The sequence below is a fragment of the Onychostoma macrolepis genome, chromosome 22 (assembly GCF_012432095.1).
Source record: "Onychostoma macrolepis isolate SWU-2019 chromosome 22, ASM1243209v1, whole genome shotgun sequence".
Classification (NCBI taxonomy): Eukaryota; Metazoa; Chordata; class Actinopteri; order Cypriniformes; family Cyprinidae; genus Onychostoma; species Onychostoma macrolepis.
Window position 1 is genome coordinate 24344001 of NC_081176.1, and position 26488 is coordinate 24370488.

Consider the following 26488-nt stretch of genomic DNA (forward strand, 5'->3'; position numbering starts at 1 on the left):
CACATTATACAGGCTTCAGAGAAACTTGAGTACGACTACAGAACAGCATGTCTAATACTGCAAAAGTTCTTTCTAGGAGACAGGATAGAGGAGAAGGAGTGGGAACATACAAGAAGGCTATTCCCTTCAACAAGCAGGACTATCAGAGTCTGAAGAAGTGGTGTCTGGCGAATGGAACCCTGTTCTGTGACCCGACCTTCCCTGCTGAATCCAACTCTCTGGGATACAATGAACTCGGGCAGCAGTCCTCCAAGACCAGCGGAGTGCAGTGGAAGAGACCTAAGGTACTGCAGTGTGTGTTCGCTTTCTTCCACACAGGTGGAGTTTAGGTAAATAAAACAAAAAGTTTTTGTTTTACTCACCTAAATGAAAATGAGTAAATAAATAAAAAGTAGTAAGGTTAATTAAAGAGTAGTGAGGTTAATTCAATATAAAATAGTAACATCAATATTAAATATTGGATAGAGTTGAAATGCTAAAGAAAAAAAAGAGAGCGGGAGAGAGAATGTATTAAGGTACACTGCGATTTCCGTCCGATTTTGAGCCGAGTAGGGGCGAATTTCAGCTTTATCGTGCGTTGTTTGTTGTGCAGTGTACATGGGGAAAAGAGAAGCGATTAAACTCCTGACCAGCAATCGGACGTGTCAGAAATTTTGGTTGCCTTGAGCAACGAACAGATTGCCCTACACTCAAGACTTTTTCACTCATTGCACCTGTGCGAAATCATAATCAATCAATCAATCAAACTTTTATTTGATTTAAAAAAGACAATAGACAACATATACAACCCATAGCATCTATCACAGACATAAAGAGTTACAAAATACAACAATACCAGTGTCTCCAAAGCTTTGACTGATACCGTGGTAGTACTAACCCCTATATTTGATAAACCCACAATCATTTTTAGAAGCATTAAGCCGGCAGATAAATCTATGCATAAGATTTCGTAACAGTGCTTTAAAAGTGATTACTCTTGCACTCACAAACATTTCACTTGCACTATGCCATCTAGGTCTCCTTAGTAAGATTCTCATTGCATCATTATAAGCTACTTGCAGCTTCTGTAGACTAGATGCTCTGTAGTTACACCGCAAATGAGCAGTATAAAGTGTTGTACAGTATGCTTTAAAAAGTGACACCTTTACCTCATCTGAAATTTACGTAAAAGTATATTCGCCTGCATATAAATCAACTGCCGTTGTCTTTCAATATCCTCCTTGTCTGTGTTCAGTGATAAAATGTCCAAGGTATTTTACTTTCGCACACACAGTGAGACTCTTGTTAGATAACTTAAAAACTGGAAAATTTATACTTTATCCTCCTTAGTTCTGCAAATCATAACCACACTCTTAGCAGGATTATATCAAATATCATGTTCAAGACCGTAATCAGAACACATAGTTAAAAGCTGCGGAAGACCAGCACTGCTAGGACTAAACACCACAAGATCATCTGCATACATAATATGATTCACTAAAATATTCCCAATCATACAACCAGTTTTACAGACATTCAAACATCCAGATAGCTCATCCATGTAAAGATTAAACAGAATTGGGGACAAAATCCCTCCTTGTCTCACACCGTTACTAACCCCAAAAGGGGCAGAGACCTTATTGCCCCATTTTACTCGCATCATCTGGTGGCCATACCAATAAGCCAGGATTCTCACAATGTATTCTGGCACCCCTCTTTGTCTCATTTTAAAAAATAACTTAGCATGGTTAACCCGATCAAAAGCTTTTGATGCATCAATGAAACATAAAAACTGATGAATTTTTATCTCTATACTTATTTACTATTTCCTTTTAATGCATAAATGCAAAGATTAGTACCATGTTTAGCCTTAAATCCAAACTGGTTGTCTGTAGAATTAATAAAAACATTTAACCTAGCCAACAAGATGTATTCCAGCACTTTAGACAGGACACTAGCTAAAGCTATATAGTGATAGTGAAGGTATACCAACTATCTGCATGACGCTGCATTAATGGCACATATTCTGTCAGAAGAGACAATCTGTTTTTCAACATATGCCGATGATGGAATTGCAAAGTGTCTTAATTTATTCAAATTAAAGTAAATTAAAGTAGTTCATGTTAAACAAGTTGTTTTTGGAATTTCCTTGTCTGAAACAAAGCTGCTCTTATTTTCATTGATGATTGAATTACAGTTTAGCTATTTTAGAATTGTATTTATAGGCCCATTCATTATAGCCTATAATAGATCTAAATTAAATCATTTTCAATGAGAAGTATAAGCTAATTTAATCTTTTATTATCCTTGCTGCGCGTTGTGCGGTAATGCGCTATGAAATTATTGCGGGGCAAATTAATTGTAGTAGACCAAATTTAATAATAAAAGTAGCCTACCATAATAATAATACTTATTTTTTATTTTTATTATTAAATAAATTAATTAGAAATGCCAGATCCTCTCGATATCACCAACAGTGAAATAATTTAACAAATAACCCCAATAAAATTAGATGTTACCCCATGAAACATATTTTAAATGATCCGTGGTGTACTTTTTCTATTGTAGCCTATTTTATTCTATTTGAAATCAAGTCGGTGATTTTTGACATTTGCGTTCACAAGGAACAATGGGTAGGCATTTTAGTGATTAATAAAACTACTAAAATATTAAGTAAACTATTAAACATTTTAGAAATTTTAAAATTAAAAATGTAATTGTCGCCCTAAAATCTTAATAAACCCAAAGCTGTGTAAAGAGCCCTACAACTGTTACTCTCTGATCAAGAAAATCATAAAGGGGACTTAGCCTATATACCACGGTCTCGGTCTGTCTGAATATTCGATTCTGATTGGCTGACACCGGAGGTGCACTATTTTCTAATCATTCAACGGCCAGTCGTCAGTTATTCCTTTTTATTTTAAGCTAGTTTAGTTTAATCACTGATCTATATTAATGTGCTACTTTAATTGATGCGCGCTCATACACACACACACACACACACACACACACACACACAGAGAGAGAGAGAGAGAGAGGCTGTTTGTAGCCTAAATGTGTAATACATTTTATGTTGATCAAAATATCCAAAATATAAAGCTGCTTTTTGAAATGTCTACTTGATACTTTTCTCATTTAACACAAAAATGGCCTTAAATGATCTTTTGTTGGTCTCTTCACGGGCAAATTTAATTTGCAAATAAATTATCGCCACATCATGTATAATTAGATAAAAAATAATCGATTGACAGCTCTAATATTAAGAAAAGTAAGTAAATGAATGAAAAGAAAAATGTTAATACAACAAAGAAGAAATTATACAGTAGTTTATCAGAGATAAAACAATAAAATAATAATAATAAAAAAAAAACATATACGCCTATTGTTTTTCCGTATATGTTTGCATACATGTGGTGTCAGTGTGTACGCAATATACTCACTATGGTAACCGACAGCAGATCTTATGTTGATACTGTAGTGTTCTGCTACGAATGAAACCAGGCGGGTTCTCAGTCGCTGTGCGAGTTTATTAAAAGTCCACTGAAGTGCTTTTGAAACACGCAGCGTTATTCTATGTGTTGGTGTCATTTCAACTGAAACAAAAGACAGGCCGGAACACCGAGACCAGAGCCGTGGAACACTGGAGAAAAGCGCGTGCAGATCAGAGGCGCGCTGTAAAGAAACATACAAACAAACCCAGTGTTTATGGTATGCTTTTCAGACTATGCTTAACCTCGGCTTAATTTCAGCTATAGAATTGAAATTATATTATCATTATAATGCGATTTGACTACTTTGATGTCTACACTTTTTTAAAAAGCTTATTTCAGACATGAAATTCTGCAAAAATAATTTGTTTATGATTTAAAAAATACACATTTCAGCATTAGAATAATCAGAACAATCTGCAAAGTTTTAATTAGTTTACATGGTTATGACAACTAAAAATAAGAACGTTCTCTCTAGGTTATAAAAATACAACTTAAAATAACCTGCCGGGAACGTTCTGGGATAGTTCTTTTTAGGATATAAAATTAAACCTAAAAATAACCTGCAGGGATTATTTGGTTATTATTTGGTTCCCAAAAAAAATAACCAAATGGGAACGTTAGGGGAACGTTCTGTGTTTGTTGGGCTCCTCCTTTTTTCAATTTTTATCGTTCGATACTGTTGCTATTTATTCTATAGAGGAAAGCATCAGTGCTTCATGAGGCTTCATTTGCCCATCACTAACGTGCCATTCACCATACAGAAAATATTAAACAAGTGACCAATTTCAGCCGCAGCTTCAGCATCGATTTACGGATACGGATTCTAGACAGCATTTGATTGGACAGAAAGTTCGATGAGAAGATGAAGTGCAGGGTGATGTCATCAAAATCGTTGATTTATATTGGCGGAAGTGAGAGACTTTAAGTTTTGAATGCTTATCCTGTAAATGCGAATTTTTTCATTGTTTTGGAGCACACAAGCACACAAGGCTAACATATTCATACTAAAAGCCAAAAAACTTCCATTTTTATTTCATGGGGACTTTAAAGAACTTTAGAGTTACTGTTTTGGCCAAAACCTAGATAACAGTAAAATAATAGCTTACACTTGCTGCTCAGAGCTCTTACCCTCTCTAACTAACTTTGAACTCATTCTGTCAGGATTGGGTGTATATAAATATTCGATCCCGGAAACAGGTAATCTACTTTTCCACTGTATTGCACCTCGGCAGTACAATACTGGTGATCTGACTCGCTGCTGAGATGACCATAAGCAATACTCTTTCATCAGGTAAATTTTCATATGGGAATTTCTAAACCGAATCACACTCGAGCTGCGCACCCACATAAAACAGGACAAGACGGGAGTGTCAGGGCTCTGTCACAAAACCATGAATAACACTAGATCGAAGTGACAGAACCCTGACACTACCCCCCCTCAAAAGGGACGCCACCTGGCGTCCCCAACGAGGAACACCAAAAACAAGACAGGAACAAGACAGCACAAGAACATAAACATAACTACACAAGACAGACAAGACAAGAAATCAAAACACAAAGGAGGGGAGGGAGGGAGGGGAGCCAAGCCAGCCAACAGAACAGCCCAGAAAATAATAAATGGGGCCAGGGAGGGGCGGGAGGGTTGAGCCAGGGAGGCTCAGGCAGTTCAGGAGTCCCGGCCGGGGGCCAGGGCGGAGCCGGAGGGACGAACCAGGGAGGCTCCAGCCAAACAGGAACCCTGGAGGATGGCCAGGGTGGGGCCGGAGGGACGAACCAGGGGGGCTCCAGCCAAACAGGAGCCCTGGAGGATGGCCAGGGTGGGGCCGGAGGGACAAACCAGGGGGGCTCCAGCCAAACAGGAGCCCTGGAGGACGCCCAGGGTGGAGCAAGGAGCTTGAGCGGAGCCGGCAGAGCAAGGAGCTTGGGCTTGGGCGGAGCCGGCAGGGCAAGGAGCTTGAGCGGAGCCGGCAGTGCAAGGAGCTTGGGCTTGGGCGGAGCCGGCAGGGCAAGGAGCTTGGGCTTGGGTGGAGCCGGCAGGGCAAGGAGCTTGAGCGGAGCCGGCAGGGCAAGGAGCTTGGGCGGAGCCGGCAGGGCCAGGAATCTGGGTGGAGCCGGCAGGGCAGGGAGCTTGGGTGGAGCCAGCAGGGCTAGGAATCTGGGTGGAGCCGGCAAGGCAAGGAGCTTGGGCGGTGCTGGCATCAAGGCAAGGAGCCTGGGCGGCGCCGGCAGAGCAAGGAGGACGGGCGGATCTGGGACGGCCTCCTGGCCAGCTGAGGCCTCTGGAACGGCCTCCAGGCCTTGAAGGGTGGAAGACGCCTTCTTTCTCCTCCTCCTCCGTTTCTGAGATCGGGACGCTGCAGCATCGTTGGCCGCCTCTGGGGGCGCTGCAGCATCATCAGGCGCTTCTGCGCACATAGCAGCAACATCAACCTTCACTGGGGGCGCTGCAGCTTTGTCAGCCACCACTAGGGGCGCTGCAGCCTTTACGGCCAGCACTTCTGGAGGCGTTGCAGCAACATCAGCCGTCACTGGGGGCGCTGCAGCTTTGTTGGCCGCCACTAGGGACGTTGCAGCCTCTACGGCCACCACATGGGGTGCTGCAGCCTCTACGGCCACCACTTGGGGTGCTGCAGCCTCTACGGCTACCACTTGGGGTGCTGCAGCCTCTACGGCTACCACTTGGGGTGCTGCAGCCTCTGGGGGCACAGCTGCAGCAGGCCCATTCCTCCTCCTTCATTTACATGTCATCGGAGGACTGGGGACTGGGTTGTTTGTGAGGGGAATGGGAGGAGGGCCAAGAGGAGGAAGTCCACCCTCTTCTCCACGGTGGTAGACATACCCCACAAATTGCCAGAAGGACAATATCCCCAGCATTCCCATCTCCCAGGCATGGACGGGCTCATTAAGGCTGGTGTTAAAGATGTCCTTGAGCTCTGCATCACTGATGTTGAGTCCCTCCGCTACAAACAGGAACTGGTATGCAAAATCCTTCACACTGGTTTCCCCTTGCCGAAGGGAAAGGAGCCTCCTGTATGGAGCAGTCATCTGATGAGCGGAGAGGCAGGGAGATGGGAACAGGAAGATGCCCATAGTTCTGCTGAGTCCTCTATTGGCGAGTTCGTTCTGTCAGGATTGGGTGAAGGGATGAGAGCGAGGACTCAAGTGCAGGAGGAGAAGGGCTTTATTAACAATAAATAAACAAAAACTACAACGTAGGGGTAAACAGACTGGCAAGGCTTGGGCAGGGCAGGGCAGGGCAGGGCAGGGCAGGGCAGGGCAGGGCAGGGCAGGGCAGGGCAGGGCAGGCAAGGCAAGGCAAGGCAAGGCAAGGCAAGGCAAGGCAAGGCACAGACACCACATTTGACATTCAACGAACTCACACGGGACTGCAAACACAAGGAGATTATAAAGGGAGCAAATGAGGAGGGTGACGAGGTAAAACACAGGTGGGGCAAATTAACCAATAATCAGGAAACAAGGTGGGTGGGGTCAAGACAAATTGACATGAGAGCACATGGCAGACAGAAAACAAGGACAAAAGCCATGTGCTCACACAAAACAAAAACACAAGCACATGGCCAGCAATAACAATCATCAGCCATGTGCTAAACAGGACACGAACACGCAGCTAATGAGAATACTCATAAGCCGCATGTTCACACAAGACATGACAACATGAAAGCACACAGCCAATGAAAAACACAAGCTGCGTGCCACACAGCACAAGACATAACATGAATGCACGCAGCCGATAAAGACACGAACTGCGTGCAACACAAAACATACGCGGACAAAAGAGCGCGCGGCCGAGCGAACTCGAGACCGCACGCTCACACAACGAGACAGAACATGGAGCGTGAGTGTCCGAACCCCGACACCAAACCGAAACTCAAGACATGAGTGCCGGGATCCGAACACCACGCTCCAACACGAAACAAGGCATGCAGACAAGAGAGCGCACGCACCCACATAAAACAGGACAAGACGGGAGTGTCAGGGCTCTGTCACAAAACCATGAATAACATTAGACCGAAGTGACAGAACCCTGACACATTCTCCAGTCCATCCTCCCCACCACGAGGGACCACCTCCTCCGCCCCTTAAAGTGAACAAGGGACTATCAGCTAGATCCAATTATTACTAAATTAACACTGCTGAACATCATCACTTTAACTGATGTATTTGTTATAACATTACTACACTTTTTGATAAATCTTGATAGCTCAATTTTTACATGTGCTTTTTATGCGCAAATAAAACCTATTGTTATTCAGTTGTACCATTACATATTGTAACACTACCACCTCTAATTGTTCTCACATTGTCCCTTTTTAAGGAACTCTGCTCAAGCCCTCAGTTCATTATGGATGGTGCTACGCGGACAGACATCTGCCAAGGAGCTTTAGGTGAAAAAAGAGCCTTTTCATCAGTGTTGTTTGGGTGTTAACACAAACAAAAATAATAAATATAATTGCTATATCAGAAATTATGTCACATATGTGGCTTATATGGTCAAATTTCTCAAACACAATAAATAACAATTCATTAATTCATTTTTTTTTTTTAAATCCACTGTCCAGTTTCAGTGATTCATGTTGTTCTGATAGAAATAGATACGTAATTGAAATTGAAGTGATACAACTTAGTAACTCTTTCAATTTAAGATTTTATTCACCCATTTTGGTAAAAAATGTAAAATAAAGGGTGTATATATCACTGCAAAAACTTCCTTTTGGAACCTTTATTTAAATTTATTTATAGTTTTAGTATCTAATGAAGTATCTAATGATGTTTGATTCATTTGCAGGTGACTGTTGGTTGCTGGCGGCTATTGCATCTTTGACTCTGAATAATGAATTTCTGGAGCGTGTAGTTCCACATGGGCAGAGTTTTACAGAGAACTACGCCGGCATCTTTCACTTTCAGGTATAAGCATACAGTGGGATAAATAAGTCTGAGACCACACTGAAGATCTGCGATAAAAAAAAAAAATTTAACCCTGGAAGAAAAGTTACAACATTATAGGATAACAAGCATAACTTAAATCATATAAATATTATAATTTCAATCAAATTTTCACTCAAATGGTTATTTAATAATAGAATATCTAATAAAAAAATTAATAATTGTTATGAGGCGACAGGGACGAGAGACATGTGGATCCATATGCCAGGCCTTTTTTCAGAGACATGGTCATGAAACAGGCAAGGTTCTGACAGTGGAAAACAGGTATAACACAAGCAAAACAAAGAGTATTCCTAGGGCAAGTGCAGGTCTTCAATCAGCAAACGATATCCAGAGGGCTTGACAAGAGGGGTAATCCAATAACACGAGCAAAGTCCAGGCGAGGTGCAAACACAGTCCGAAACAGCAAGGCAAAAGGTTAATCCAAGATACACAGGCAAGAATCAGGTAACAGGCAATGTAAGACAAGACTAGACTAGACTATGAACTGAGACTGGGAAAACTAAGCCCCTTTCACACAGAGATTCCGGAAAATACATGTATAATGTGTTCCGTGATTTGTCCCGGGATCGTTTGAGTTTGGTTCATTCACACTGCCAGTGATTTTCCGGAATATGTGTGTGCCTTCACACACATCCCGTAAAGATCCCGTATAGACACGTGACATTATGATGTGATGGGTAATGTGACGCATACCGTTTCACTAAAGCTGGCGACGATCTCAGCTTCAGCGCGGATAGTGGGGAGCTCCCTGATCTCTGCTTCATTACAGTTTGCACATATTTTTTCGTCGCGAACGTTGATCTGCCTTCAAAACACCCGGTAAAACAGTCACACGATAACGTGCGTCATCACTACGACACACCCTTTACGGCATTGATCCGGCTTTTGTTCACACAGCGCTCATTCCGGGACTGAACCCGGCAAAGTTACTAGGTCCCCAAACTGGGATCGATCCCGGAATCAATCCCGGGACATGTTTGCATTCACACAGAAGGCACTCCTGCAATTTTCCGGGACCAACGTGCAGTGTGAAAGGGGCTCTAGACTGGCTCCGTAATGTAGCTATTGCTATGAGAGTGATATGCACAAACAATACTCCGTGGTGAGAAAGAGGAAGTCCATGGCTTATGAAGTGTGTTTGATTGGTTACAGCTGTGGGTGTAATCAGTTCAATGGATGATGGGAAATGTAGTCCAGTGTGAAGTGCAAGTAGTGTGAGAGTCAATATGATGGAAGAGCAACCTCTGGTGACAATCGGACAGAAAGCCACGGACCAGATTCGTGACACATATAACATGCAAAATAGCTTATTTTCACCAGTGGTCTCAGACAATTGGACATCATTTGAGTATTTATAACCTTTTCATTTCCACTAATAAATTAAAGGGACACTATTAGATTGTTTGGTGTTGTTCGTGTCTCTTCAGTTCTGGCAGTATGGTGAATGGGTGGACGTTGTCATTGATGACCGGCTGCCCACCAGAAATGGGAAGCTCCTGTTTGTTCATTCAGCTGAGCGCTCTGAGTTCTGGAGCGCCCTGTTGGAAAAGGCCTATGCAAAGTAAGTGTGTGTTTATTCATCATAAATTAACTGCTACTATTTAGCTGAACTGTAATGCTGAACAAAAACTACTGAGTCATCTGAAACGCTTGGTATAAACACTGTGCCAAACCACAGACTAGAAAACACACAATGTTCCTACAACATGTCACATATCTATGACAAACCAACAAGTGGCACTGATTTCTTCTGTATTTTTAAGGGTAAATGGCTCATATGAAGCTCTGACGGGAGGCCACTCCACTGAGGGTTTTGAGGATTTCACCGGAGGCGTCGCTGAGAGATATAAGCTGAGCAAAGCTCCTCCATACCTGTTTAAGCTCATGCAGAAAGCACTGAAGCTGAGATCATTAATGGGCTGCTCCATTTCTGTGAGTCTCTTGGCTTTCTTTACACATCATTTATTTCTCCAAGGTAATAAAAATTAGTGTATTGATATATAATATTTAATAGGACTTTGGATAAATCTTTCAGTGGACCTGAGGTCTAGTTAATGTGGAAATATCAAATGTTAGCTCACTTGTAGCTCACACTAAATACCACAAGTTTCAAGTGTGACATTTGTTATCATTGCTGTAATACATAAGTAGGGATGCACTGATAAACACACTGGCTGATATTTTGAATCTCATAACCAATATATTGTCCAATATGCAGTTTAATAAGTTTAGTAACAAGTTTAATAACAAAGTGGAGAGATACAAACACTGGTACAGTACACTGGATCACAGCGCAGGAGAAAACCAGGAAATCCAAGAAAAGGGCATCTACAGCAGAGCAACAACTGACACTAAACAAGGAAAACACAGGGGTATATATATATATATATATATATATATATATATATACACAAGTTAACCTGCGCTGAAAAGGGACAGGTGTGGGTAATTAGCTGTCAAGGAAATTAACAAGGGTTGCTATGGAGACAAACGAGGCAGCAAGGCAAATAGATTGTAGCCCCTTTCACACAGTAATACCAGTAAATTGCCGTAAAATTGCCAGCTTTAATGGTCAATACAAAAATGTGCTGCAATGATGTTCCATTCACACATCAGTTTCAAAATACCAGTAAAGTTCGTGGCATCATTAACCGGAAATTATTGGTACACAGTCAATCGCTAAATGTGTTATCTGCATCAGAATGAAATGATTGGCTCCGAGTAGACGTCTTTAGGCCGGGACACACCAAGTCGACAGTTGGCCATTGGCGAGCGTCTGTTGGGCTAGTTTGTTTGTTGTGTTCCACACGTCAGCTCTCGGCGGGGGCAGTTTGCCTGATTCACCTTGTTGAATCAGCGTAGGGGCTGTTGGCGAGAGTGAGAACTCTGATTGGATGTTCAGTTTAGCAAACGAGTCAGTGCCCGAGAATTAAAGAAAAAATTATGCAAACAAGCAAGTAAATAAAGGCGGCACAGACAGAAGGCTGTTATGCTACCTGATCTTACCCAAACATTCCAATATGCAAATATTTTCATAACAACATGAGCTGGTTAAAAATTAAGAAAGTTAAAAACATAACTCCTTGTTACGGTTTCTCCTTTTGAATGACGAATATAGACCTTTTTCTGAATGTGAAAGTCTCGCGTGACTGGAACAGTGCTTTACATTTCCAGTCTCTGGTGTTTCTAGTCACATTTACATATTTTCCAAGCCGATAATATAACGTGAAACCTATGAAAATGGTTTTTAAAAGCACATGGCCCCATAGTTTCATCACTTTACAGTGTTGCAGTGACCGTCTTTTTGCAGTAAAGGGCCTGTCATAGTTCAATGAGTGGGAACATGACACGAAGCAACGTGAGGTTAGCTGAACTGAAAACAGATGAGCGCACATACAGCTCCCAATCGGGACAAAGTTCACAGGATTTTGTCCACAGAATGATAAGAGCACATATTATTTTATTATTTCACACTCAGTATTTTAACTTATGGCTCGTTTCCACCGAACGGTACGGGTCAGTACAGTACAGTACGGTACGGTACGGTACAGGACCGAATACCCTGATCCAGCTTGCGTTTCCACCGCCAACAGTTCCCTATCAAAAGCTACTCTCGATGCTGCATTTCATGAGAACATTCTTTGTTCTCATGAACATTCAGTTGCTACTTTCCAGCATACACCATGCCTATCAAATAAGGGTACGTCTCGGGTTACTTGACTGTAACCCTGTTCCCTGAAAAAGCAGGAACGAGATGCTGCGTTTCAATAACGCTAATGTGAACATTCTTTGTTTGACCAGTTGTGAAGCACGTGTGCCAAACACGCCAAGAATTGGCTTAAATAACCTCAGTGGGTGACATCATTTTATTTGGGGGGCAGTCGTGGCCTAATGGATAGAGAGTTGGACTTGTAACCTGAAGGTCATGGGTTCAAATCTCAGGTCTGGCAGGGATTGTAGGTGGGGGGAGTGAATAACCAGGTGTATGTGCACTTGGATGGGTTAAATGCAGAGCACAAATTTCGAGTATGGGTCACCATACTTGGCCACACACCACTTCCCTTTCCCTTTCCCTTTATTACGTGCACCTGCAGGTTATAAATAGACATGAGACGTACACATCTTCAGGTTTCTTTGTCTTCAGAGACTGCATTGTGTGTGTGTGTGTCACACTGAAAGCAGTAAAGTGAAAGTTAAAAGCTTGTTGAGTAATCCGCAAAGAGATGCATGCCTCCTTGTTTACGGCTCATCTCTGAAGATGACTCGCATGAGTTTTGTTTTGAGTGTTTGGGGTAAGAGCATGCTGCCCTTGCGTTCGAGGGCGGCGACTGTGAGCACTGCGATTCACTTCCTATCCGCATGCTTTGCGTTTGGCTCGTTTTTCTTTTACAAAGAACTAGCCGCTTCGCCCTCGTTAAGATCGCACTTTGATCTGGCTGAGGCTCAAGAGGCGGGTCCTCCCCTTTCTCTCGTGCTCTCACCAGATCAGGGGGTTTTCGCATCCGCTTCCAAAGCGTGCCCCGGCATTTCTTTGGATTGGGAAGCGAACGCTGCTGCTCTTGATTTTGTAGAAATGGAAATTGAGAGCAACACCTCCCGAGCGCTCCTCCCGCGATTGTAAATCGAATGAGGAAATACTCGAGGTGATGACTCGTGCAGAGTGATCAGATTAAAGCTGGATTGGCCACAAGAGCAGTAGACCCCTATTTACCCCATATTTAAACACAAGTCAAAAACAATAGGAAAGTGTATCTTAGAGGAATAGACGGCACGGATGGGATCACGGACCGCAGCGGCGGGTTGTAGTGTATGACATGATTGACATTTGCTGGCTTTGGCTAGCCTTCAAGCTAACGCATACGTGCCTGTATGGAATATGATTACACATCGCTCCAGTAGAGTTATTGTAAGAAAATTTGACATTACACAGTTTACACACAACTTTTCCGTTTCCTTCTAATTCAAAATAATCCCACACCTTGCTGGTCTTTCGCGTGGTCATTTCGAGCTCGCTGCAATTAACTGACATGAAGAAAACGCATGCGAGGTCTGAGGTAAAAATGTAGTTTACACCCAGATACGCTTTTAAATATATTTAAAATGTTTTCAATGTAACATTAAAATGATGGTAATTTGAATGATAAAATCTCTCTCGTGTAATCGACTATTGTTTTCAGTGTCGACTAGACCCGCACATCCCTAGTCGTAGAACATCTCCCCTCTTAGACAGAGTCGAGCTGCAACCCAGATAGCACACGTACGTCTGCAAGATGTCTGTTAAAGATCTCTTGATCTGGAAAGCATCTGCTGTCTATAAACGTCTGACAGACGTCTGTAAGATGTCAGTTTTACATACATTCTAAATCATAAACATCTTAAAGACATCTAATAGACGTCTATTTGACATCTAAAAGGAGACGTCCTATAGACGTATTGCAGATGAGCAAACACCCTAAAAAATACGTCTCGCAGATGTAAATGCAGACATCAAATAGACGTCTCCGAGATGTACGTGTGCTATCAGGGAATAGCCAATATTTTCTGGTTCCCAGAAATGATGGGGGGTTGCGTCCAGTCTAGATCTTTGTGGGCTGAACCGCTTTCTAAGAATGTACAAGTTCAAAGTGTCGTGTTCTGATTGATGGTGTTTCTGTGGGAAAGCACCCTCTAGTTGCCCGCTTCATTCATGGAGCTCAGTGGTTGAGGCCGCCCACCAGAGCGACAGTCCCTTCGTCGGACTTGGCCTTAGTGCCCAAAGGGTCTGGTTGGGACCCCATTTTGAACCACTAGAGTCAGCGCCTGTCAGGTTTCTGACTCTAAAGATGGTTTTTCTCATGGCTATTACTTCTCTGAGGAGAATTGGGGATTTGCAGGCTCTGTCAGTCTCGTCATCCTGCTTAGACTTTGCCCCTGGGCTGGTCAAGCTATTTTGCATCCTCACCCTATTATCTTCCAAAAGTTCAATTCTCAACCGTATTTCCAGTCGTTCTTGAAGCCTTGTTCTGACCTCCTCCGTTCATGACACCGGAGCAAGAAGGACTTCACTTACTGTGTCCAGTACATGCTCTTCAGATTTACATCCACCGCATTAGCCAGTGGCGTAAGTCAGAGCAGCTTTTCATATGCTATGGCTGCCACTAGACAAACAATGTCACATCGGCTGAGGGATTGCCCTAACCTACGAGGCGCGCGGTCAAGCTTCACCTCTAGGAGTTATGGCCCATTCAACCAAATGCTATTTAAACCATGAATCCTATGCTAAGGCTCTGGAAAGAGGTCCTCTCCACACACATTTGTCAGACTCAATAGTTTGGATGTCCATGCTACTCCGGGCTCGCATGTCCTTGAGTCAACATCCCAGAGTCATGTCTGAGACCTCTTCAATGTTTGTGCACACACTACACAACCATGGGGGGTCCAGACACTTCCAGTGCGGCTACGTTGGTATTCTTGTTCCCATTAGTGTTATTAAAATGCAGTATCGAGAGTAGCTTTTGATGGGGAACATCTCGGGTTACTTGACTTTAACCCTGTTCCCTGAAAAAGCGGGAACGAGATACTGCGCCTCAATGCTGCACTGTAGACGTGCCTGGACGTTTCTTCAGACAAAGGTTTAACCTGAAGATGTGTACATCTCACGTCTATTTATAACCTGCAGGTGCACGTAATCAAATGACTTCACCCACCGAGGTTATTTAAGCCAATTCTTGGCGTGTTTGGCACACGTGCTTCACAACCGGTCAAACAAAGAATGTTCACATTAGCGTTATTGAAACGCAGCATCTCGTTCCTGCTTTTTCAGGGAACAGGGTTACAGTCAAGTAACCCGAGACGTACCCTTACTTGATAGGCATGGTGTATGCTGGAAAGTAGCGATCGATGATAAAGCGCAACAATAAGCACAACTCTGCCTCTTTTTGTTAAATGTGAGTTTTAATGAACAATAATAGCCATTATAAAAGTATAAGTATAAGAGGCTTATACAGTATAAGAGGAAATAAAGACAAAAGCAAACAATTCAGTCAAACGTATGCTACAAAGTCAGCGCTGTACTACGGTAAAGTTCAAAATAAATAAAGTTAAACATAACTTGGTGCTCAGCCAAAACGATATGACCAGGAACAAATAATAGATTCACGAGACCACGAATGCCTGTTAAATATAGGCTACCCAAAACTAATTGTATCTCGTCTTTACTCACTACAGAGACATCAGCGCCAGCGGCAAATGTCAGAGGGACTAGCCGAGCGTAAGGCTGCCCTAGGCAGATACATGAGCACTGAGCGCCCAGTGATCGCCTGAAGCTCCGAAATTGGCATAGCAAATTTTCAAATAGGCGCTATCTTTATAAATAAACCACAGATTTGAGTTTTAAACAACTGCATTCTCGCCTGAAAAACTCTTAAAACTACATTTCATGACACAACAGTAATATTTTGAAAATTATGCAGGTTCTTTGGCAATGACGTTTCATAAGTCCACAAGAACAGACAAGAACGCATATTGAGAAACGGCTATTGTTTGTGTGAAAATAAAAAATTATAAAATACACTTATATTTTTTGTGTTTGCGCACCAATGTAAATAAGCCTAACACTCATGGACAGCAGAGCCGAACGAGTGAAGAAGAAGCTTTATCCCCTTAGCACGCACAAGTGTTGATTCTAGTCAACCAATAAATGTTCTGCAGTGAGTTTAGCTCCACCCTTTTGGTACCCTTTGCTGTGCTAGGTACCCCAAACGGAAGGGTACCAAAAAAGTGGTACGGTACGGTTCACAATGGAAACGGACATAATTGCGTACCATACCATACTGTACTGAACCGTACCGCTCGGTGGAAATGAGCCATTAGATCTGAAAAAGACTCCAATGGGTGTGTAAAACTGTGCAAAAGTGGGAGAGTAGAGGGTGGGAAGAGGGGAGAAAACAACCAATAAAACACAGACCTACAACATTCTACAACTCATTATACAGACAAGTGAATATTAAATTATATTTAAAACAGAAATGATGTTTTATTAACAAAGTTCGGGAGGAGCACATTCAGATAATTAACCTGGCCAATTCATCATCAGCAATCACGCCGTCTATCCTATTAGCTGGAGAGAGAACCTCTATAAATAGCCAAGCCATCTTACCTTAATTCTCTCTACAGTCTTTCAGCATCCCTCCTCCACCCCGACTCCTCACCATCAGCCAGCTCCTACCCCAGCACGGGGAGGAGTACTCGGGGGAGCGCTCTAGGTCCGGGCTAAATGCGGAGCTCGGACCCCTCTCCCCGGACAGGGGGAGTACCCCACGTTTGGGAGGAAATACCGAGCTCGGAGCCCTCTCCCTGGACAGCACGCCAAATATGCATAACCTTTACGCGGTTTATTATATGCAAGTGTGAACTCGCGAAAGAATAAACGCACAGTGACTTTTTGTTTACTCTTCTTTGAATTTTCGGTCTATATAATTGTTTGCTGTGTATCACAATATTCCGTTGTGTCATTGCGTTCATGATCAGATGTACCACTGCGTCAGCACCCTTATTTGTGCATATTTCATTTGAAGAAGACATATATGCACTTACACGGTTATGGTTCATGTTTGGAGCACGAGAGAATATGAAACATGCTCACAAAAACTTGAAACACGCTTGCTTTTACAGAGATGAACTCTTTCATGTGATTTGAATTCTCCACTGTAATACGACCTCATGCATAATACAGCGCAGTGATTGGATAATAAAAGTTAATTCTCATGAATAATACTGAGAAAAGTTCGGAAAACTGATGACATAGACGTGTACTCATTAGTCAATCACCACTCCAAATGAACGCATATACGACGTACGATAAACTTTGCTAATCGAAATTGCTCCAAAAAATGAAAAAATAAACACTTTTCCCTTAATAATATACATAATGAGTGCTATTGTTGTTTTCACTGATGTGCAACTTGTCCATATATGATAACATCCCAAAAAAATGTGTTTTAGGGTTTCATGACACTTTAAGCACTGCAAGCCATGCATAAAGCACCAAACATGGATAGATTTTCTGGTACGTAAAACAAGTATTTTAAAGGAATTCCTGGCGTCTGGACCAAAAAGCTGTGCTTGAACACACTGCTCAGACTACAGCTGACTGTAAACTAAACAGTGTGTTCTGCGCCTGCCTGAGAGGAATTAACTGTCTATATCAGCAGCTATCAATTATGTATATATTTGTCATTTAAAAGGAGAAACAAGAACATACTACTTGTTGAATCGGGCAAACTGCTGCCACTAGATAACACACATATGTCTTTCAGATGTCAGTATTACATACATTCTAAATCATAAACATCTTAAGGACATCTAATAGACGTCTATTTGACATCTGATAGGAAATGTCCAATAGATGTATTGCAGATGAGCAAACACTTGGCTTGGTGTGTCCTGGCCTTTACTGTACATCAGCACATTCTGTGATTCTACTGTATAATTGGAGGTACATTTGCTGTCCAAAGTCATTACTTTTTTCTGCTTTCTTCAAATAGTTAGATTTTAATTAATTTATTTTTTTATTATTAAGATTTTGTAAGATTATAAATGTCTTTTCAGTCACTTTTGATCAATTTAATGCATTCTTGCTGAAAGTGAAGTTTAAATAGAACCTTAATAGCACATAGGCCAAATTTGGCTATATATCGGAATGTTTTAATTATTGGATTGATACTGATAACATTAAAAAGTAACATTTAATGGCCAATACAACAGCTTATATAAAATAAATAATAAACCGTTATGTTGCTATCATGTGGAAAATGTGGGTTTAATCCTGATCTTCTAATGTTTTTATCATTAAAAATGTCTAAAAGTCCAGTTCACAGGAAACAGAGACAAAGACAAGTCTGAAGCTGGTGAAGGGTCATGCCTACTCCGTCACGGGTGCAGAGGAGGTCAGAAACAGGCACTGACATGGAAATATGGATTTGATAAGAAAAAAAAAAAAAACTGAAGGAGCTCTAATGACTGTCATCTTACCTACAGGTTCATTTTTATGGCCGTCCGGTTCAGCTGGTACGTATGAGGAACCCGTGGGGTAAGGTGGAGTGGACAGGCCCTTGGAGTGACAAGTGAGTATCTAAACAGATCTTACTTCATCAAAATCAGTCCTGAGAGTCCTGTCAAATATTTCCAATGTCTTTTTCAGTTCCAAAGAGTGGAACAGCATCCAACCGGAAGAGAAAGCTAAATTGGTTTATTCTGCTGAAGATGGAGAGTTCTGGTAAGAGAACTTGAGCTTTTAACCTTAAAAAACGTAACCAATATATTAACGAATACTGACAAATCTTTCTCGTCCTGTCAGGATGGCGTATTCAGACTTCATACAGCAGTTCTCGAAGTTGGAGATCTGTAATCTGACTCCAGATGCCCTTTCAAGTGACACTGTGAGCCGCTGGAACTACAGTCAGTTTGAAGGTGACTGGAGGGTGGGATCCACCGCAGGGGGCTGCAGTAACTACAAAGGTAAATCAAATCAACCATAATGCACTTGAAAATATGTTTAAGTTTGGTTTTTAACCAACATCCAACCGTTCCTCCTGTCCAGATACATTCTGCTCAAACCCTCAGTATGTGATCAAGTTAGAGGAAGAAGATGATGATCCTCATGATGGAGAGGATGGCTGCACGATCCTAGTGGGTCTGATGCAGAAAGATTTTCGTAAAGACAAGCGGTTTGGACGAGACCCGAACAGCATTGGCTTCACTATCTATAAGGTACCTGGTTACGAACAATCAGTAATACTGTTAGTACTAGAGACAACGTTACTATCAATGCCACAAACAACCTCACAATCAGCAGTACAACCTTGTAACCATATTTTTAGCAGTCTTAGTTCCAGAAATGTTTTTTCCAATTCATTTTCTCCAATTTCTGCAAGGATAAAAAAAAATAAAGTCAATAAAGACTCGTGAACTAAAGCAACCTGCTCCAAGATGAATCATATTTCAAACTTAGATTTGAAGCAATTCTCTTGAGGATTCATGATTAGTGTATTTATTTATCTGGAGTTTGGTTTAAGAATTTTTTCCTTTAAATGAAGTTAAAATATTGCTTAATAGCATCTGAGTTCATGTTAGATCCTGTCTTGAAATGTTAATAATAATTAATAATAATAATAATAATAATACAAATTCTCTATGGAGAAGATTAATGTGATTTTACTTGCAGAATGCAACAGTTTTGTTTGTTTGTTTGTTTGTTGTTAATGTTGTAACTATCAACATTACAACTAATGAACATTTTTTGTGGTGTTTTTCAGGTTCCAGATGAGGTATGACATCTAAATGTACATAAGAGTAGTTGGACACCAGCTATGTAACCATTTGTTCTTTCATTTTAATGATGCTAAGAGCCCCTGAAAGGACAAAAAAGGGGGGAAATTATTGCAAAACTTTTGCGCAAAGTTCCTCTGGGAAATGTAAATGTTTGTGAGAAAATGCAAAGTTTCTCAGGGGAACACAATGCTTTTACAAGATAACTTTTTTTGCGAATGCAAAAGCATTAAAATATGATTATTCCTCCCATTTTATATATTTATTTTTTATTTTATAACATGTCCGCTTAGGGGCTCCACAGAATACATTTATACAAAACAACCTTTTCAGATTACAAGTTTTCAGATGCCATTTCATCCATCTGTGTTTGTGTTGCAGTTCAAGGGTCGCAATAACATTCATCTCGGTCCTGAAGTATTGCTGCGTCAGCGGTCCATTGCAGGGAGCAACACCTTCATCAACCTGCGAGAGGTGAGCGAGCGCTTCAAACTGCCTCCAGGTGAATACGTCATCATCCCCTCCACTTTTGAGCCACATCACAAGGGAAGCTTCATACTGCGCGTGTTCACAGAGAAAGAGGCTGCTGCCAGGTTTGTCCCAAGTGTTTTTAGTATGTTTTAACTAGAAAAACAAAAAAGAGAAAGATAAAAACCCCCCAGGAGATTATATAGTTCCAGTTTTAGACCATACAGAGAAGCTGTTGCACAGGTTCTGTTCTGCCTAGAGTGGATTGTTACACTAAAACATCTGTTTGTTTGACCAATAAATCATAACTGTACCCTAAACATTCTTGTATTTGCACCCAAATGCACGATGGATGTTTCTGACTCTCATCCCTGCAGCCTGATGGATACGGAGATCAGTGCAGATGTGGAAAAGGTGAATTTACAAACATAATGTGTATTATTATTTATATATAAAAAGACATTTATATAAATTCAGATATATAACCATATAAAATCAAAAATTACTTTTTGGAAAAAATAATAATGTAAATAATTTTGAAAACGTTTTTTTTCTTTCCCAGCAATACATATCCGAGAGTGATGTGGACCCACATTTCAAAGAGCTTTTCAATCAGATTGCTGGAAATGTAAGTCATTTTTAATGTAAGGCTGGTCAGTTTGAGGTCATTATTATTATCACACATGATCTTGTCTTCACTCTGCAGGACTCAGAGGTGTCTGTGTTTGAACTACAGAAAATCCTGGACAGTGTTATCTCGAAACGTAGGAAAACAAACATACCCAGTTTTATTCACACACACACACCACACGTGTACATATATATATATATATATATATATATATATATATACACACTGTATATACATGGCTCGAATTGAGGGGGGATGCAAAAAGCATCCCCTCATTAAAACCACCATCCCCCCTTACCATCCCCTTTAGATTAATAATGTTGTGTATTAGCCTATATAAAACTGATCATGCAAATGAAATGTCAAAATTCTCTACTAATTTATGAACTAATTAACGGCGATTGGCCAATCAGAACTCGGTACTGTAACAAGTTACGCACAAGCCGAAGCAAGTTCGCGCAAAATGGTTCAAGCGCAACTTCTGAAGTTCTTTAAAAAGAAGACAACAGAAGGTTGATTAGAATTTAAAGACGTTCCCCTGACATAAAGTTGTTGTGCTGTAGCCTATGTGTGACTGTGAGGGACTAAGAGATGATAGGAGAGCTGACATAGCCTGCAAAAAACGAAATCATTCACTGCGTGATGAAGCATATTAGAATGCAGTTAGAATGCCTTTATTATTCAAACATTGAAAGAAAAAACACCCATGTTGAGTTTTTATGTTTTTATATTAATTGCACAAGCAATGTACTTTTCTGAATTTCAGCACGTGTGCTCGAGCACAAATGTGCTATTAATTTTATACAACAGTGCAGAGCAACAAGGTGTTTCGTTCCTTGAATTAATCTGTTTTTGAATGAATCGAGGGAGCCAGTGATTCAACGGTCCATAGAGATGGACTCACTTGTTTCGTTTCTAATTGAATCAGCCGTTTTGAACGAATCATTTGATTTGAATGATTCAATAAATCATTTATTAAAACAGGTACTTGCTGCCATCTACTGGCGGTTTTATTGTCATCTTTATTTATCCATGACAGACCTAAACCAGCCAAGGTGCCAAGCACAAAATCACATTCAGCAAAATATTCCTCCATTTCAGGCCCCAGAAAGAAAAATAAACTTAGGCCTATAAATAATAGTTCACTTAATAAGGCTAATTTTCATTAAATAAAAACCTTTTAAATAAAATTGTAAATTATTTTTTGTTTTGTTTAAAATACATGTTGATATTGTTTGTATCAAAATTAAACATTCTTTCTCCTTTGACATGTTCAAAATTAAATAGAAATAATTTAATAACTACCATTTCTGTCCTTTAGTGTGACGTAATGTCCTATGGTGTGACACACATAAAAGAACCACAGATTAGTTTTTATCTCAAAATATCTTTATAAAAAAAACAGTTGAGTATTGCAATAGGGGAGATACAAATATCACTCAACTTAAAATGGTATAATTTTCAGCAGTTTTGAACGGATGACAGCAAAGTTTGTCTTGAAATTGTCCAACAAGTCATGGGGAAAAAATGATGTTAATTATAATTTCATATTAAATAAATAGCACTATATGAAAATAAGCATCTAACAATAAAGATAAATCTCTCTCTTACTATTTATGTATTATTAAGAGGGGTTTTTATTTCTTGATTTTTGCTATGTCACGCCGTAGGACGAATTTATGGTTCAGTTCAGTAAAAATGTAAAAAAAAAAAAAAAAAGCTGTGAAAGAACTGACGAAGTTAGCGACCCTTTATATTTTCTGAAAGATCAGACTTCACACTACATAAATATATGCATTTCTTTTTTTAAAACGGTTCTTTACAAAAAAGCATTTTTACTGCCTATTTGTCAACTACCCATATAGTAGTTGACTATATATATATATATATATATATATATATATATATATATATATATATAACGTTTTATTGTATTTCACACAGGAACTGATGTGAAGACTGATGGATTTAATATGGAAACCTGTCGTCACATTATCAGTCTGCTAGATGTATCCTTACTTCACTGGATCATATGAATGGATACTACATGGATTAATGCAGAGCTTTTTTTGTCAGCTGAACCCATTTGACCTTAAACATTTACTTGAAGTCCCCCCAGAGGATATATTTTAGTACTTTAGTAAATGTTGGATTACTATTTTATATATTAAATAATGTAATGTAAATGTAAATATTTCTTTTAATTTTACATTTTTATAATTTAATTAATTATTAGCTTTTCATCATCTCACAACCCCCCTGCAGTTCCATGAAAAATATCCAGGTGTTCGGGAACCCCAGTTTGGATTTTGATCACAGATTATCTGAATGTTATAATTGTGGATTAATATTGTCAACAGAGTTCATCATAACCTTTTATAACCCTTGACCTCAGTCCAGAGAGATGGCAGTGGCAAACTCGGCCTTGTGGAGTTTCACATACTGTGGATAAAGATCCAGAAATATTTGGTATAATATATATCTTGTTGTAAATTAAAGATAAATGAAAAATCGCTAATATTAGACAATAACTGATATGGTACCCTATCACAGAGCAACAACTTTGAGGGCATTATGTTTAGCAATGTTAAATACCGAATGTGTATTTTCTGTCATACCTCACCAGGAGGCTTTTAAGAAGCATGATACAGACAGCTCAGGCACTATGAGTTCCCATGAGATGAGAGATGCCGTGAAAGAAGCAGGTAATGAGCCTATGGCCCTTTCACACGGTAATACCAGTAAATTGCCATAAATGCGTGTAAAGCACCATTCACACATCTGTTTTTGAAAAGGTCCTGTTCACACATGATCTCTTAATGGTAATTTACCAGTAAAGATTTTATGTGTAAAAGATGCTTATGTTTAGTCTAAACATTGAGGACAATATAGTCATTTGTTTCTTCTAAAAGTGGTCATAATAAGGACTGCATTAATGGTTGTTTGTTTTTTCTTCACAGGGTTCCAGCTGAACAATGACGTACTTCAGGTGATAATCTCACGTTATGCCAATCAGCAGTACGCCATTGACTTTGATTCCTTCGTTGGCTGCCTGATTTACCTGGAAATGCTCTTCAGTAAGTTTTGCTAAAGATTATCCAGTTTAATGTTTTAAATTACTGTAAATAAATCACTATAAACAGTAATTATGACAATGGTTTACTGTAATGTTTTCATCTGTTCTCTACACAGAAATATTTGAAACATTTAATAAGAAGAACACCGGGAAAATCGAGCTGGATGTCCTTCAGGTGACGCACAAGTGTGAACGTGGATTAAGATTTTTTTGTATCTTCTCAATGTAGCATTTTCATTTACAGATGTGTTGTTTTGTGTTTTGCAGTGGCTCTGCTTGGCCCTGAGTTGAAAATCCACTCACCATAACTGCATCAGAAGTCAGTTAATTTCCTGCAATTGAACTGAAGAGGATGCAGCAGACCTGAAATACCCAAGAGTAAAATCAGAGTAAAATCAACCAGAGACGAATATTATCTAAACCTGGAATTGCTTAAAAAATGCAGTTTATTTATGGTGCTCTTTTGCTGAAAAATTGGCTATAATGAAGACGACAATCACATTTTTCATATTTGCATATTTGCAGATTTTGATAATTTATGTCCCGTTTACAAATAGTTATCCATGGTTTCCACCAAAATAGCATAGTACATTGTTTCTACCATAAAAATCATGAATTAATATGATATAGAATATCATGATATAGTATGTGTAATAAATGGTCACTGAAGACAAGTTGACTGAACCCAAGCGCAGAACCCAAAACATGAACTCACCAACAGCAGTTACAGTCAACAAAGCTATACAAGGTTAAGGCTAGAAGGGATACGTATGGCGCTACTGGGCATGCACACATCAATACAGCGTAATTTTTGTCACACTGTACAACAATAATTACTATTTTTGCAAGGGGTAGGTTTAGGGTTGGGGTAGGTGTAGATGTAATAAAACACAATCTAATAGGTAGAAAATAAAATTTCATTGTCAGTTTCCAGTCGGAGACGTATCCCTTCTAGCCACAAACGCTAGACAAAGACAATCATCTTCTTTTAGCTCTATGGTGAGTTTCTGCCACCTACTGTATTGGAGTGTGTAAATTCATGGCTTCATTAATATCATCTTAAATTATTCTAATAAGACCAGTTTTGTGCACAAAATCATTAATGCTTTAACAACATCCATCTGAGAATTATTTATTCCTAAAATAACTTTAATATCCCATTTCCTTCCTAATTTGATTACGTTAAGTTTTTTCTTTCTTGATTATATTTTCTACAGTTTGCTCTACATTTTCTATGCATTTTCAAACATCAAATTTGTCAGTATTCATTTTATTCATCAGAAATAATGTATTATTAAGTCTTGTGTGTCTGAATTGAAGGATCTACAGATCCTCAAATGCAACGTGTGTGTTTTGCTTCAAGAGAGCAACCATTCATTTGTGTTGTGCTTTAGTTTCTTTCTTTTATATTCATTTATTCATAAATTTAGAATTTAATAGTTTTACTATTTAATTTAAATCATACAATCATTTATAATAATCATTTTAACCATTTATATTGCCATTTCATTAATTCATTAATTGAGTAGTCATTTATATTATTTTAATATTATTTTTACATTGATGTTTAATCTTATAACTGTGTTTCAGTGGCTGTTTGTCTTCATGAATAAGGAATAAGAATGTTTATGCAAATTTAAGGTTTATGGTATGTTGTTGTGAAGCAGTTTGGTATAACATTTGTGTTTGTCAGACGAAGTCTGAGCATTGAAACATACGCAACTAAGATTATTCAATAAACTCTGCTCTTTTTTATCATAATCACTTTGTCTCCTACTTCTGCTCTTCTCTGGCTTTTCTCAGTCAACTTCAAGACTGTTAAAGGGCACCTGTTATACAAAATTCGCTCCTTTTTTAAATCCCCTTAAATCATAAGCTGTGTCTCAGAACAAGCCGTTTGCAGAATCTGTCAAATGTGAAGTAACAACTGCGAGTTTATATCTCACAATTCTGAGGAAAAAAGTCAGAATTGCGAAATATAAACTCGCGAGTTAAAGTTTTGAGGGGGAAAAAAAGACTATGTTCTCAGAATTGCGAGTTTATATCTCACAATTCTGACTTCATATCTCGCAATTCTGAGAAAAAAAAGTTTGAATTGCAAGAAAAAAAGGCAGAATTGCAAAACAAACTCGTAACTGAGAAAAAAAAGTCAGAATTGTGAGTTTATATCTCGCAGTTCTGACTTTATTTCTCAGAATTGCAAGTTTATATCTCACAATTATGACCTTTTAACTCGCAATTGCGAGTTTGTATCACGCAATTATGAGAAAAAAAGTCAGAATTGTGAGATAAAAAGTCGCAATAAGCTTTTTTATTTTTTATTCAGTGGCGGAAACGGGCTTCCATAGTAAAGGCACAGCCCTATTCTGCGGGTGAGAAACAGTAGCTAATTTGCATTTAAAGACACTCAAAACACACAGACACACTTTCGCTTCCACTCAAAATAGGCATTTTCAAAATTATATAATAAATGATCTGTGTGGTCTTTTGAACTGAAACATCACTAGTGTTGGGCTAGTTACTCAAAGAATGTAATATATTACTCATTACTAGTTACTCCTTTCAAAC

General features: G+C 39.7%; 1 protein-coding gene across 1 annotated transcript; it reads left to right on the forward strand.

The window, feature by feature from the left end:
• LOC131531156 (calpain-2 catalytic subunit-like) lies at positions 1 to 24325 on the forward strand. Its single transcript, XM_058761730.1, has 21 exons — positions 1 to 284; positions 7807 to 7876; positions 8278 to 8396; positions 9866 to 9999; positions 10202 to 10370; positions 18284 to 18364; positions 18456 to 18541; positions 18619 to 18693; positions 18775 to 18935; positions 19018 to 19187; positions 19733 to 19744; positions 20127 to 20338; positions 20591 to 20627; positions 20776 to 20841; positions 20920 to 20977; positions 22789 to 22853; positions 23245 to 23313; positions 23471 to 23549; positions 23805 to 23921; positions 24037 to 24095; positions 24188 to 24325. Exons 1-21 carry the CDS (start codon positions 48 to 50, stop codon positions 24209 to 24211), a joined length of 2100 nt encoding a protein of 699 aa, XP_058617713.1. The 5' UTR covers positions 1 to 47; the 3' UTR covers positions 24212 to 24325.
• Positions 24326 to 26488: the final 2163 nt, after the last annotated feature.

Coding starts and splice junctions, on each gene's coding strand:
- LOC131531156 (XM_058761730.1), top strand. CDS start 48: ATGTCTAATACTGCAAAAGTTCTTTCTAGGAGACAGGATAGAGGAGAA. Junction 18,694..18,774: donor GCTGAAGATGGAGAGTTCTG/GTAAGAGAACTT, acceptor TCGTCCTGTCAG/GATGGCGTATTCAGACTTCA. Junction 18,936..19,017: donor GGGCTGCAGTAACTACAAAG/GTAAATCAAATC, acceptor CCTCCTGTCCAG/ATACATTCTGCTCAAACCCT.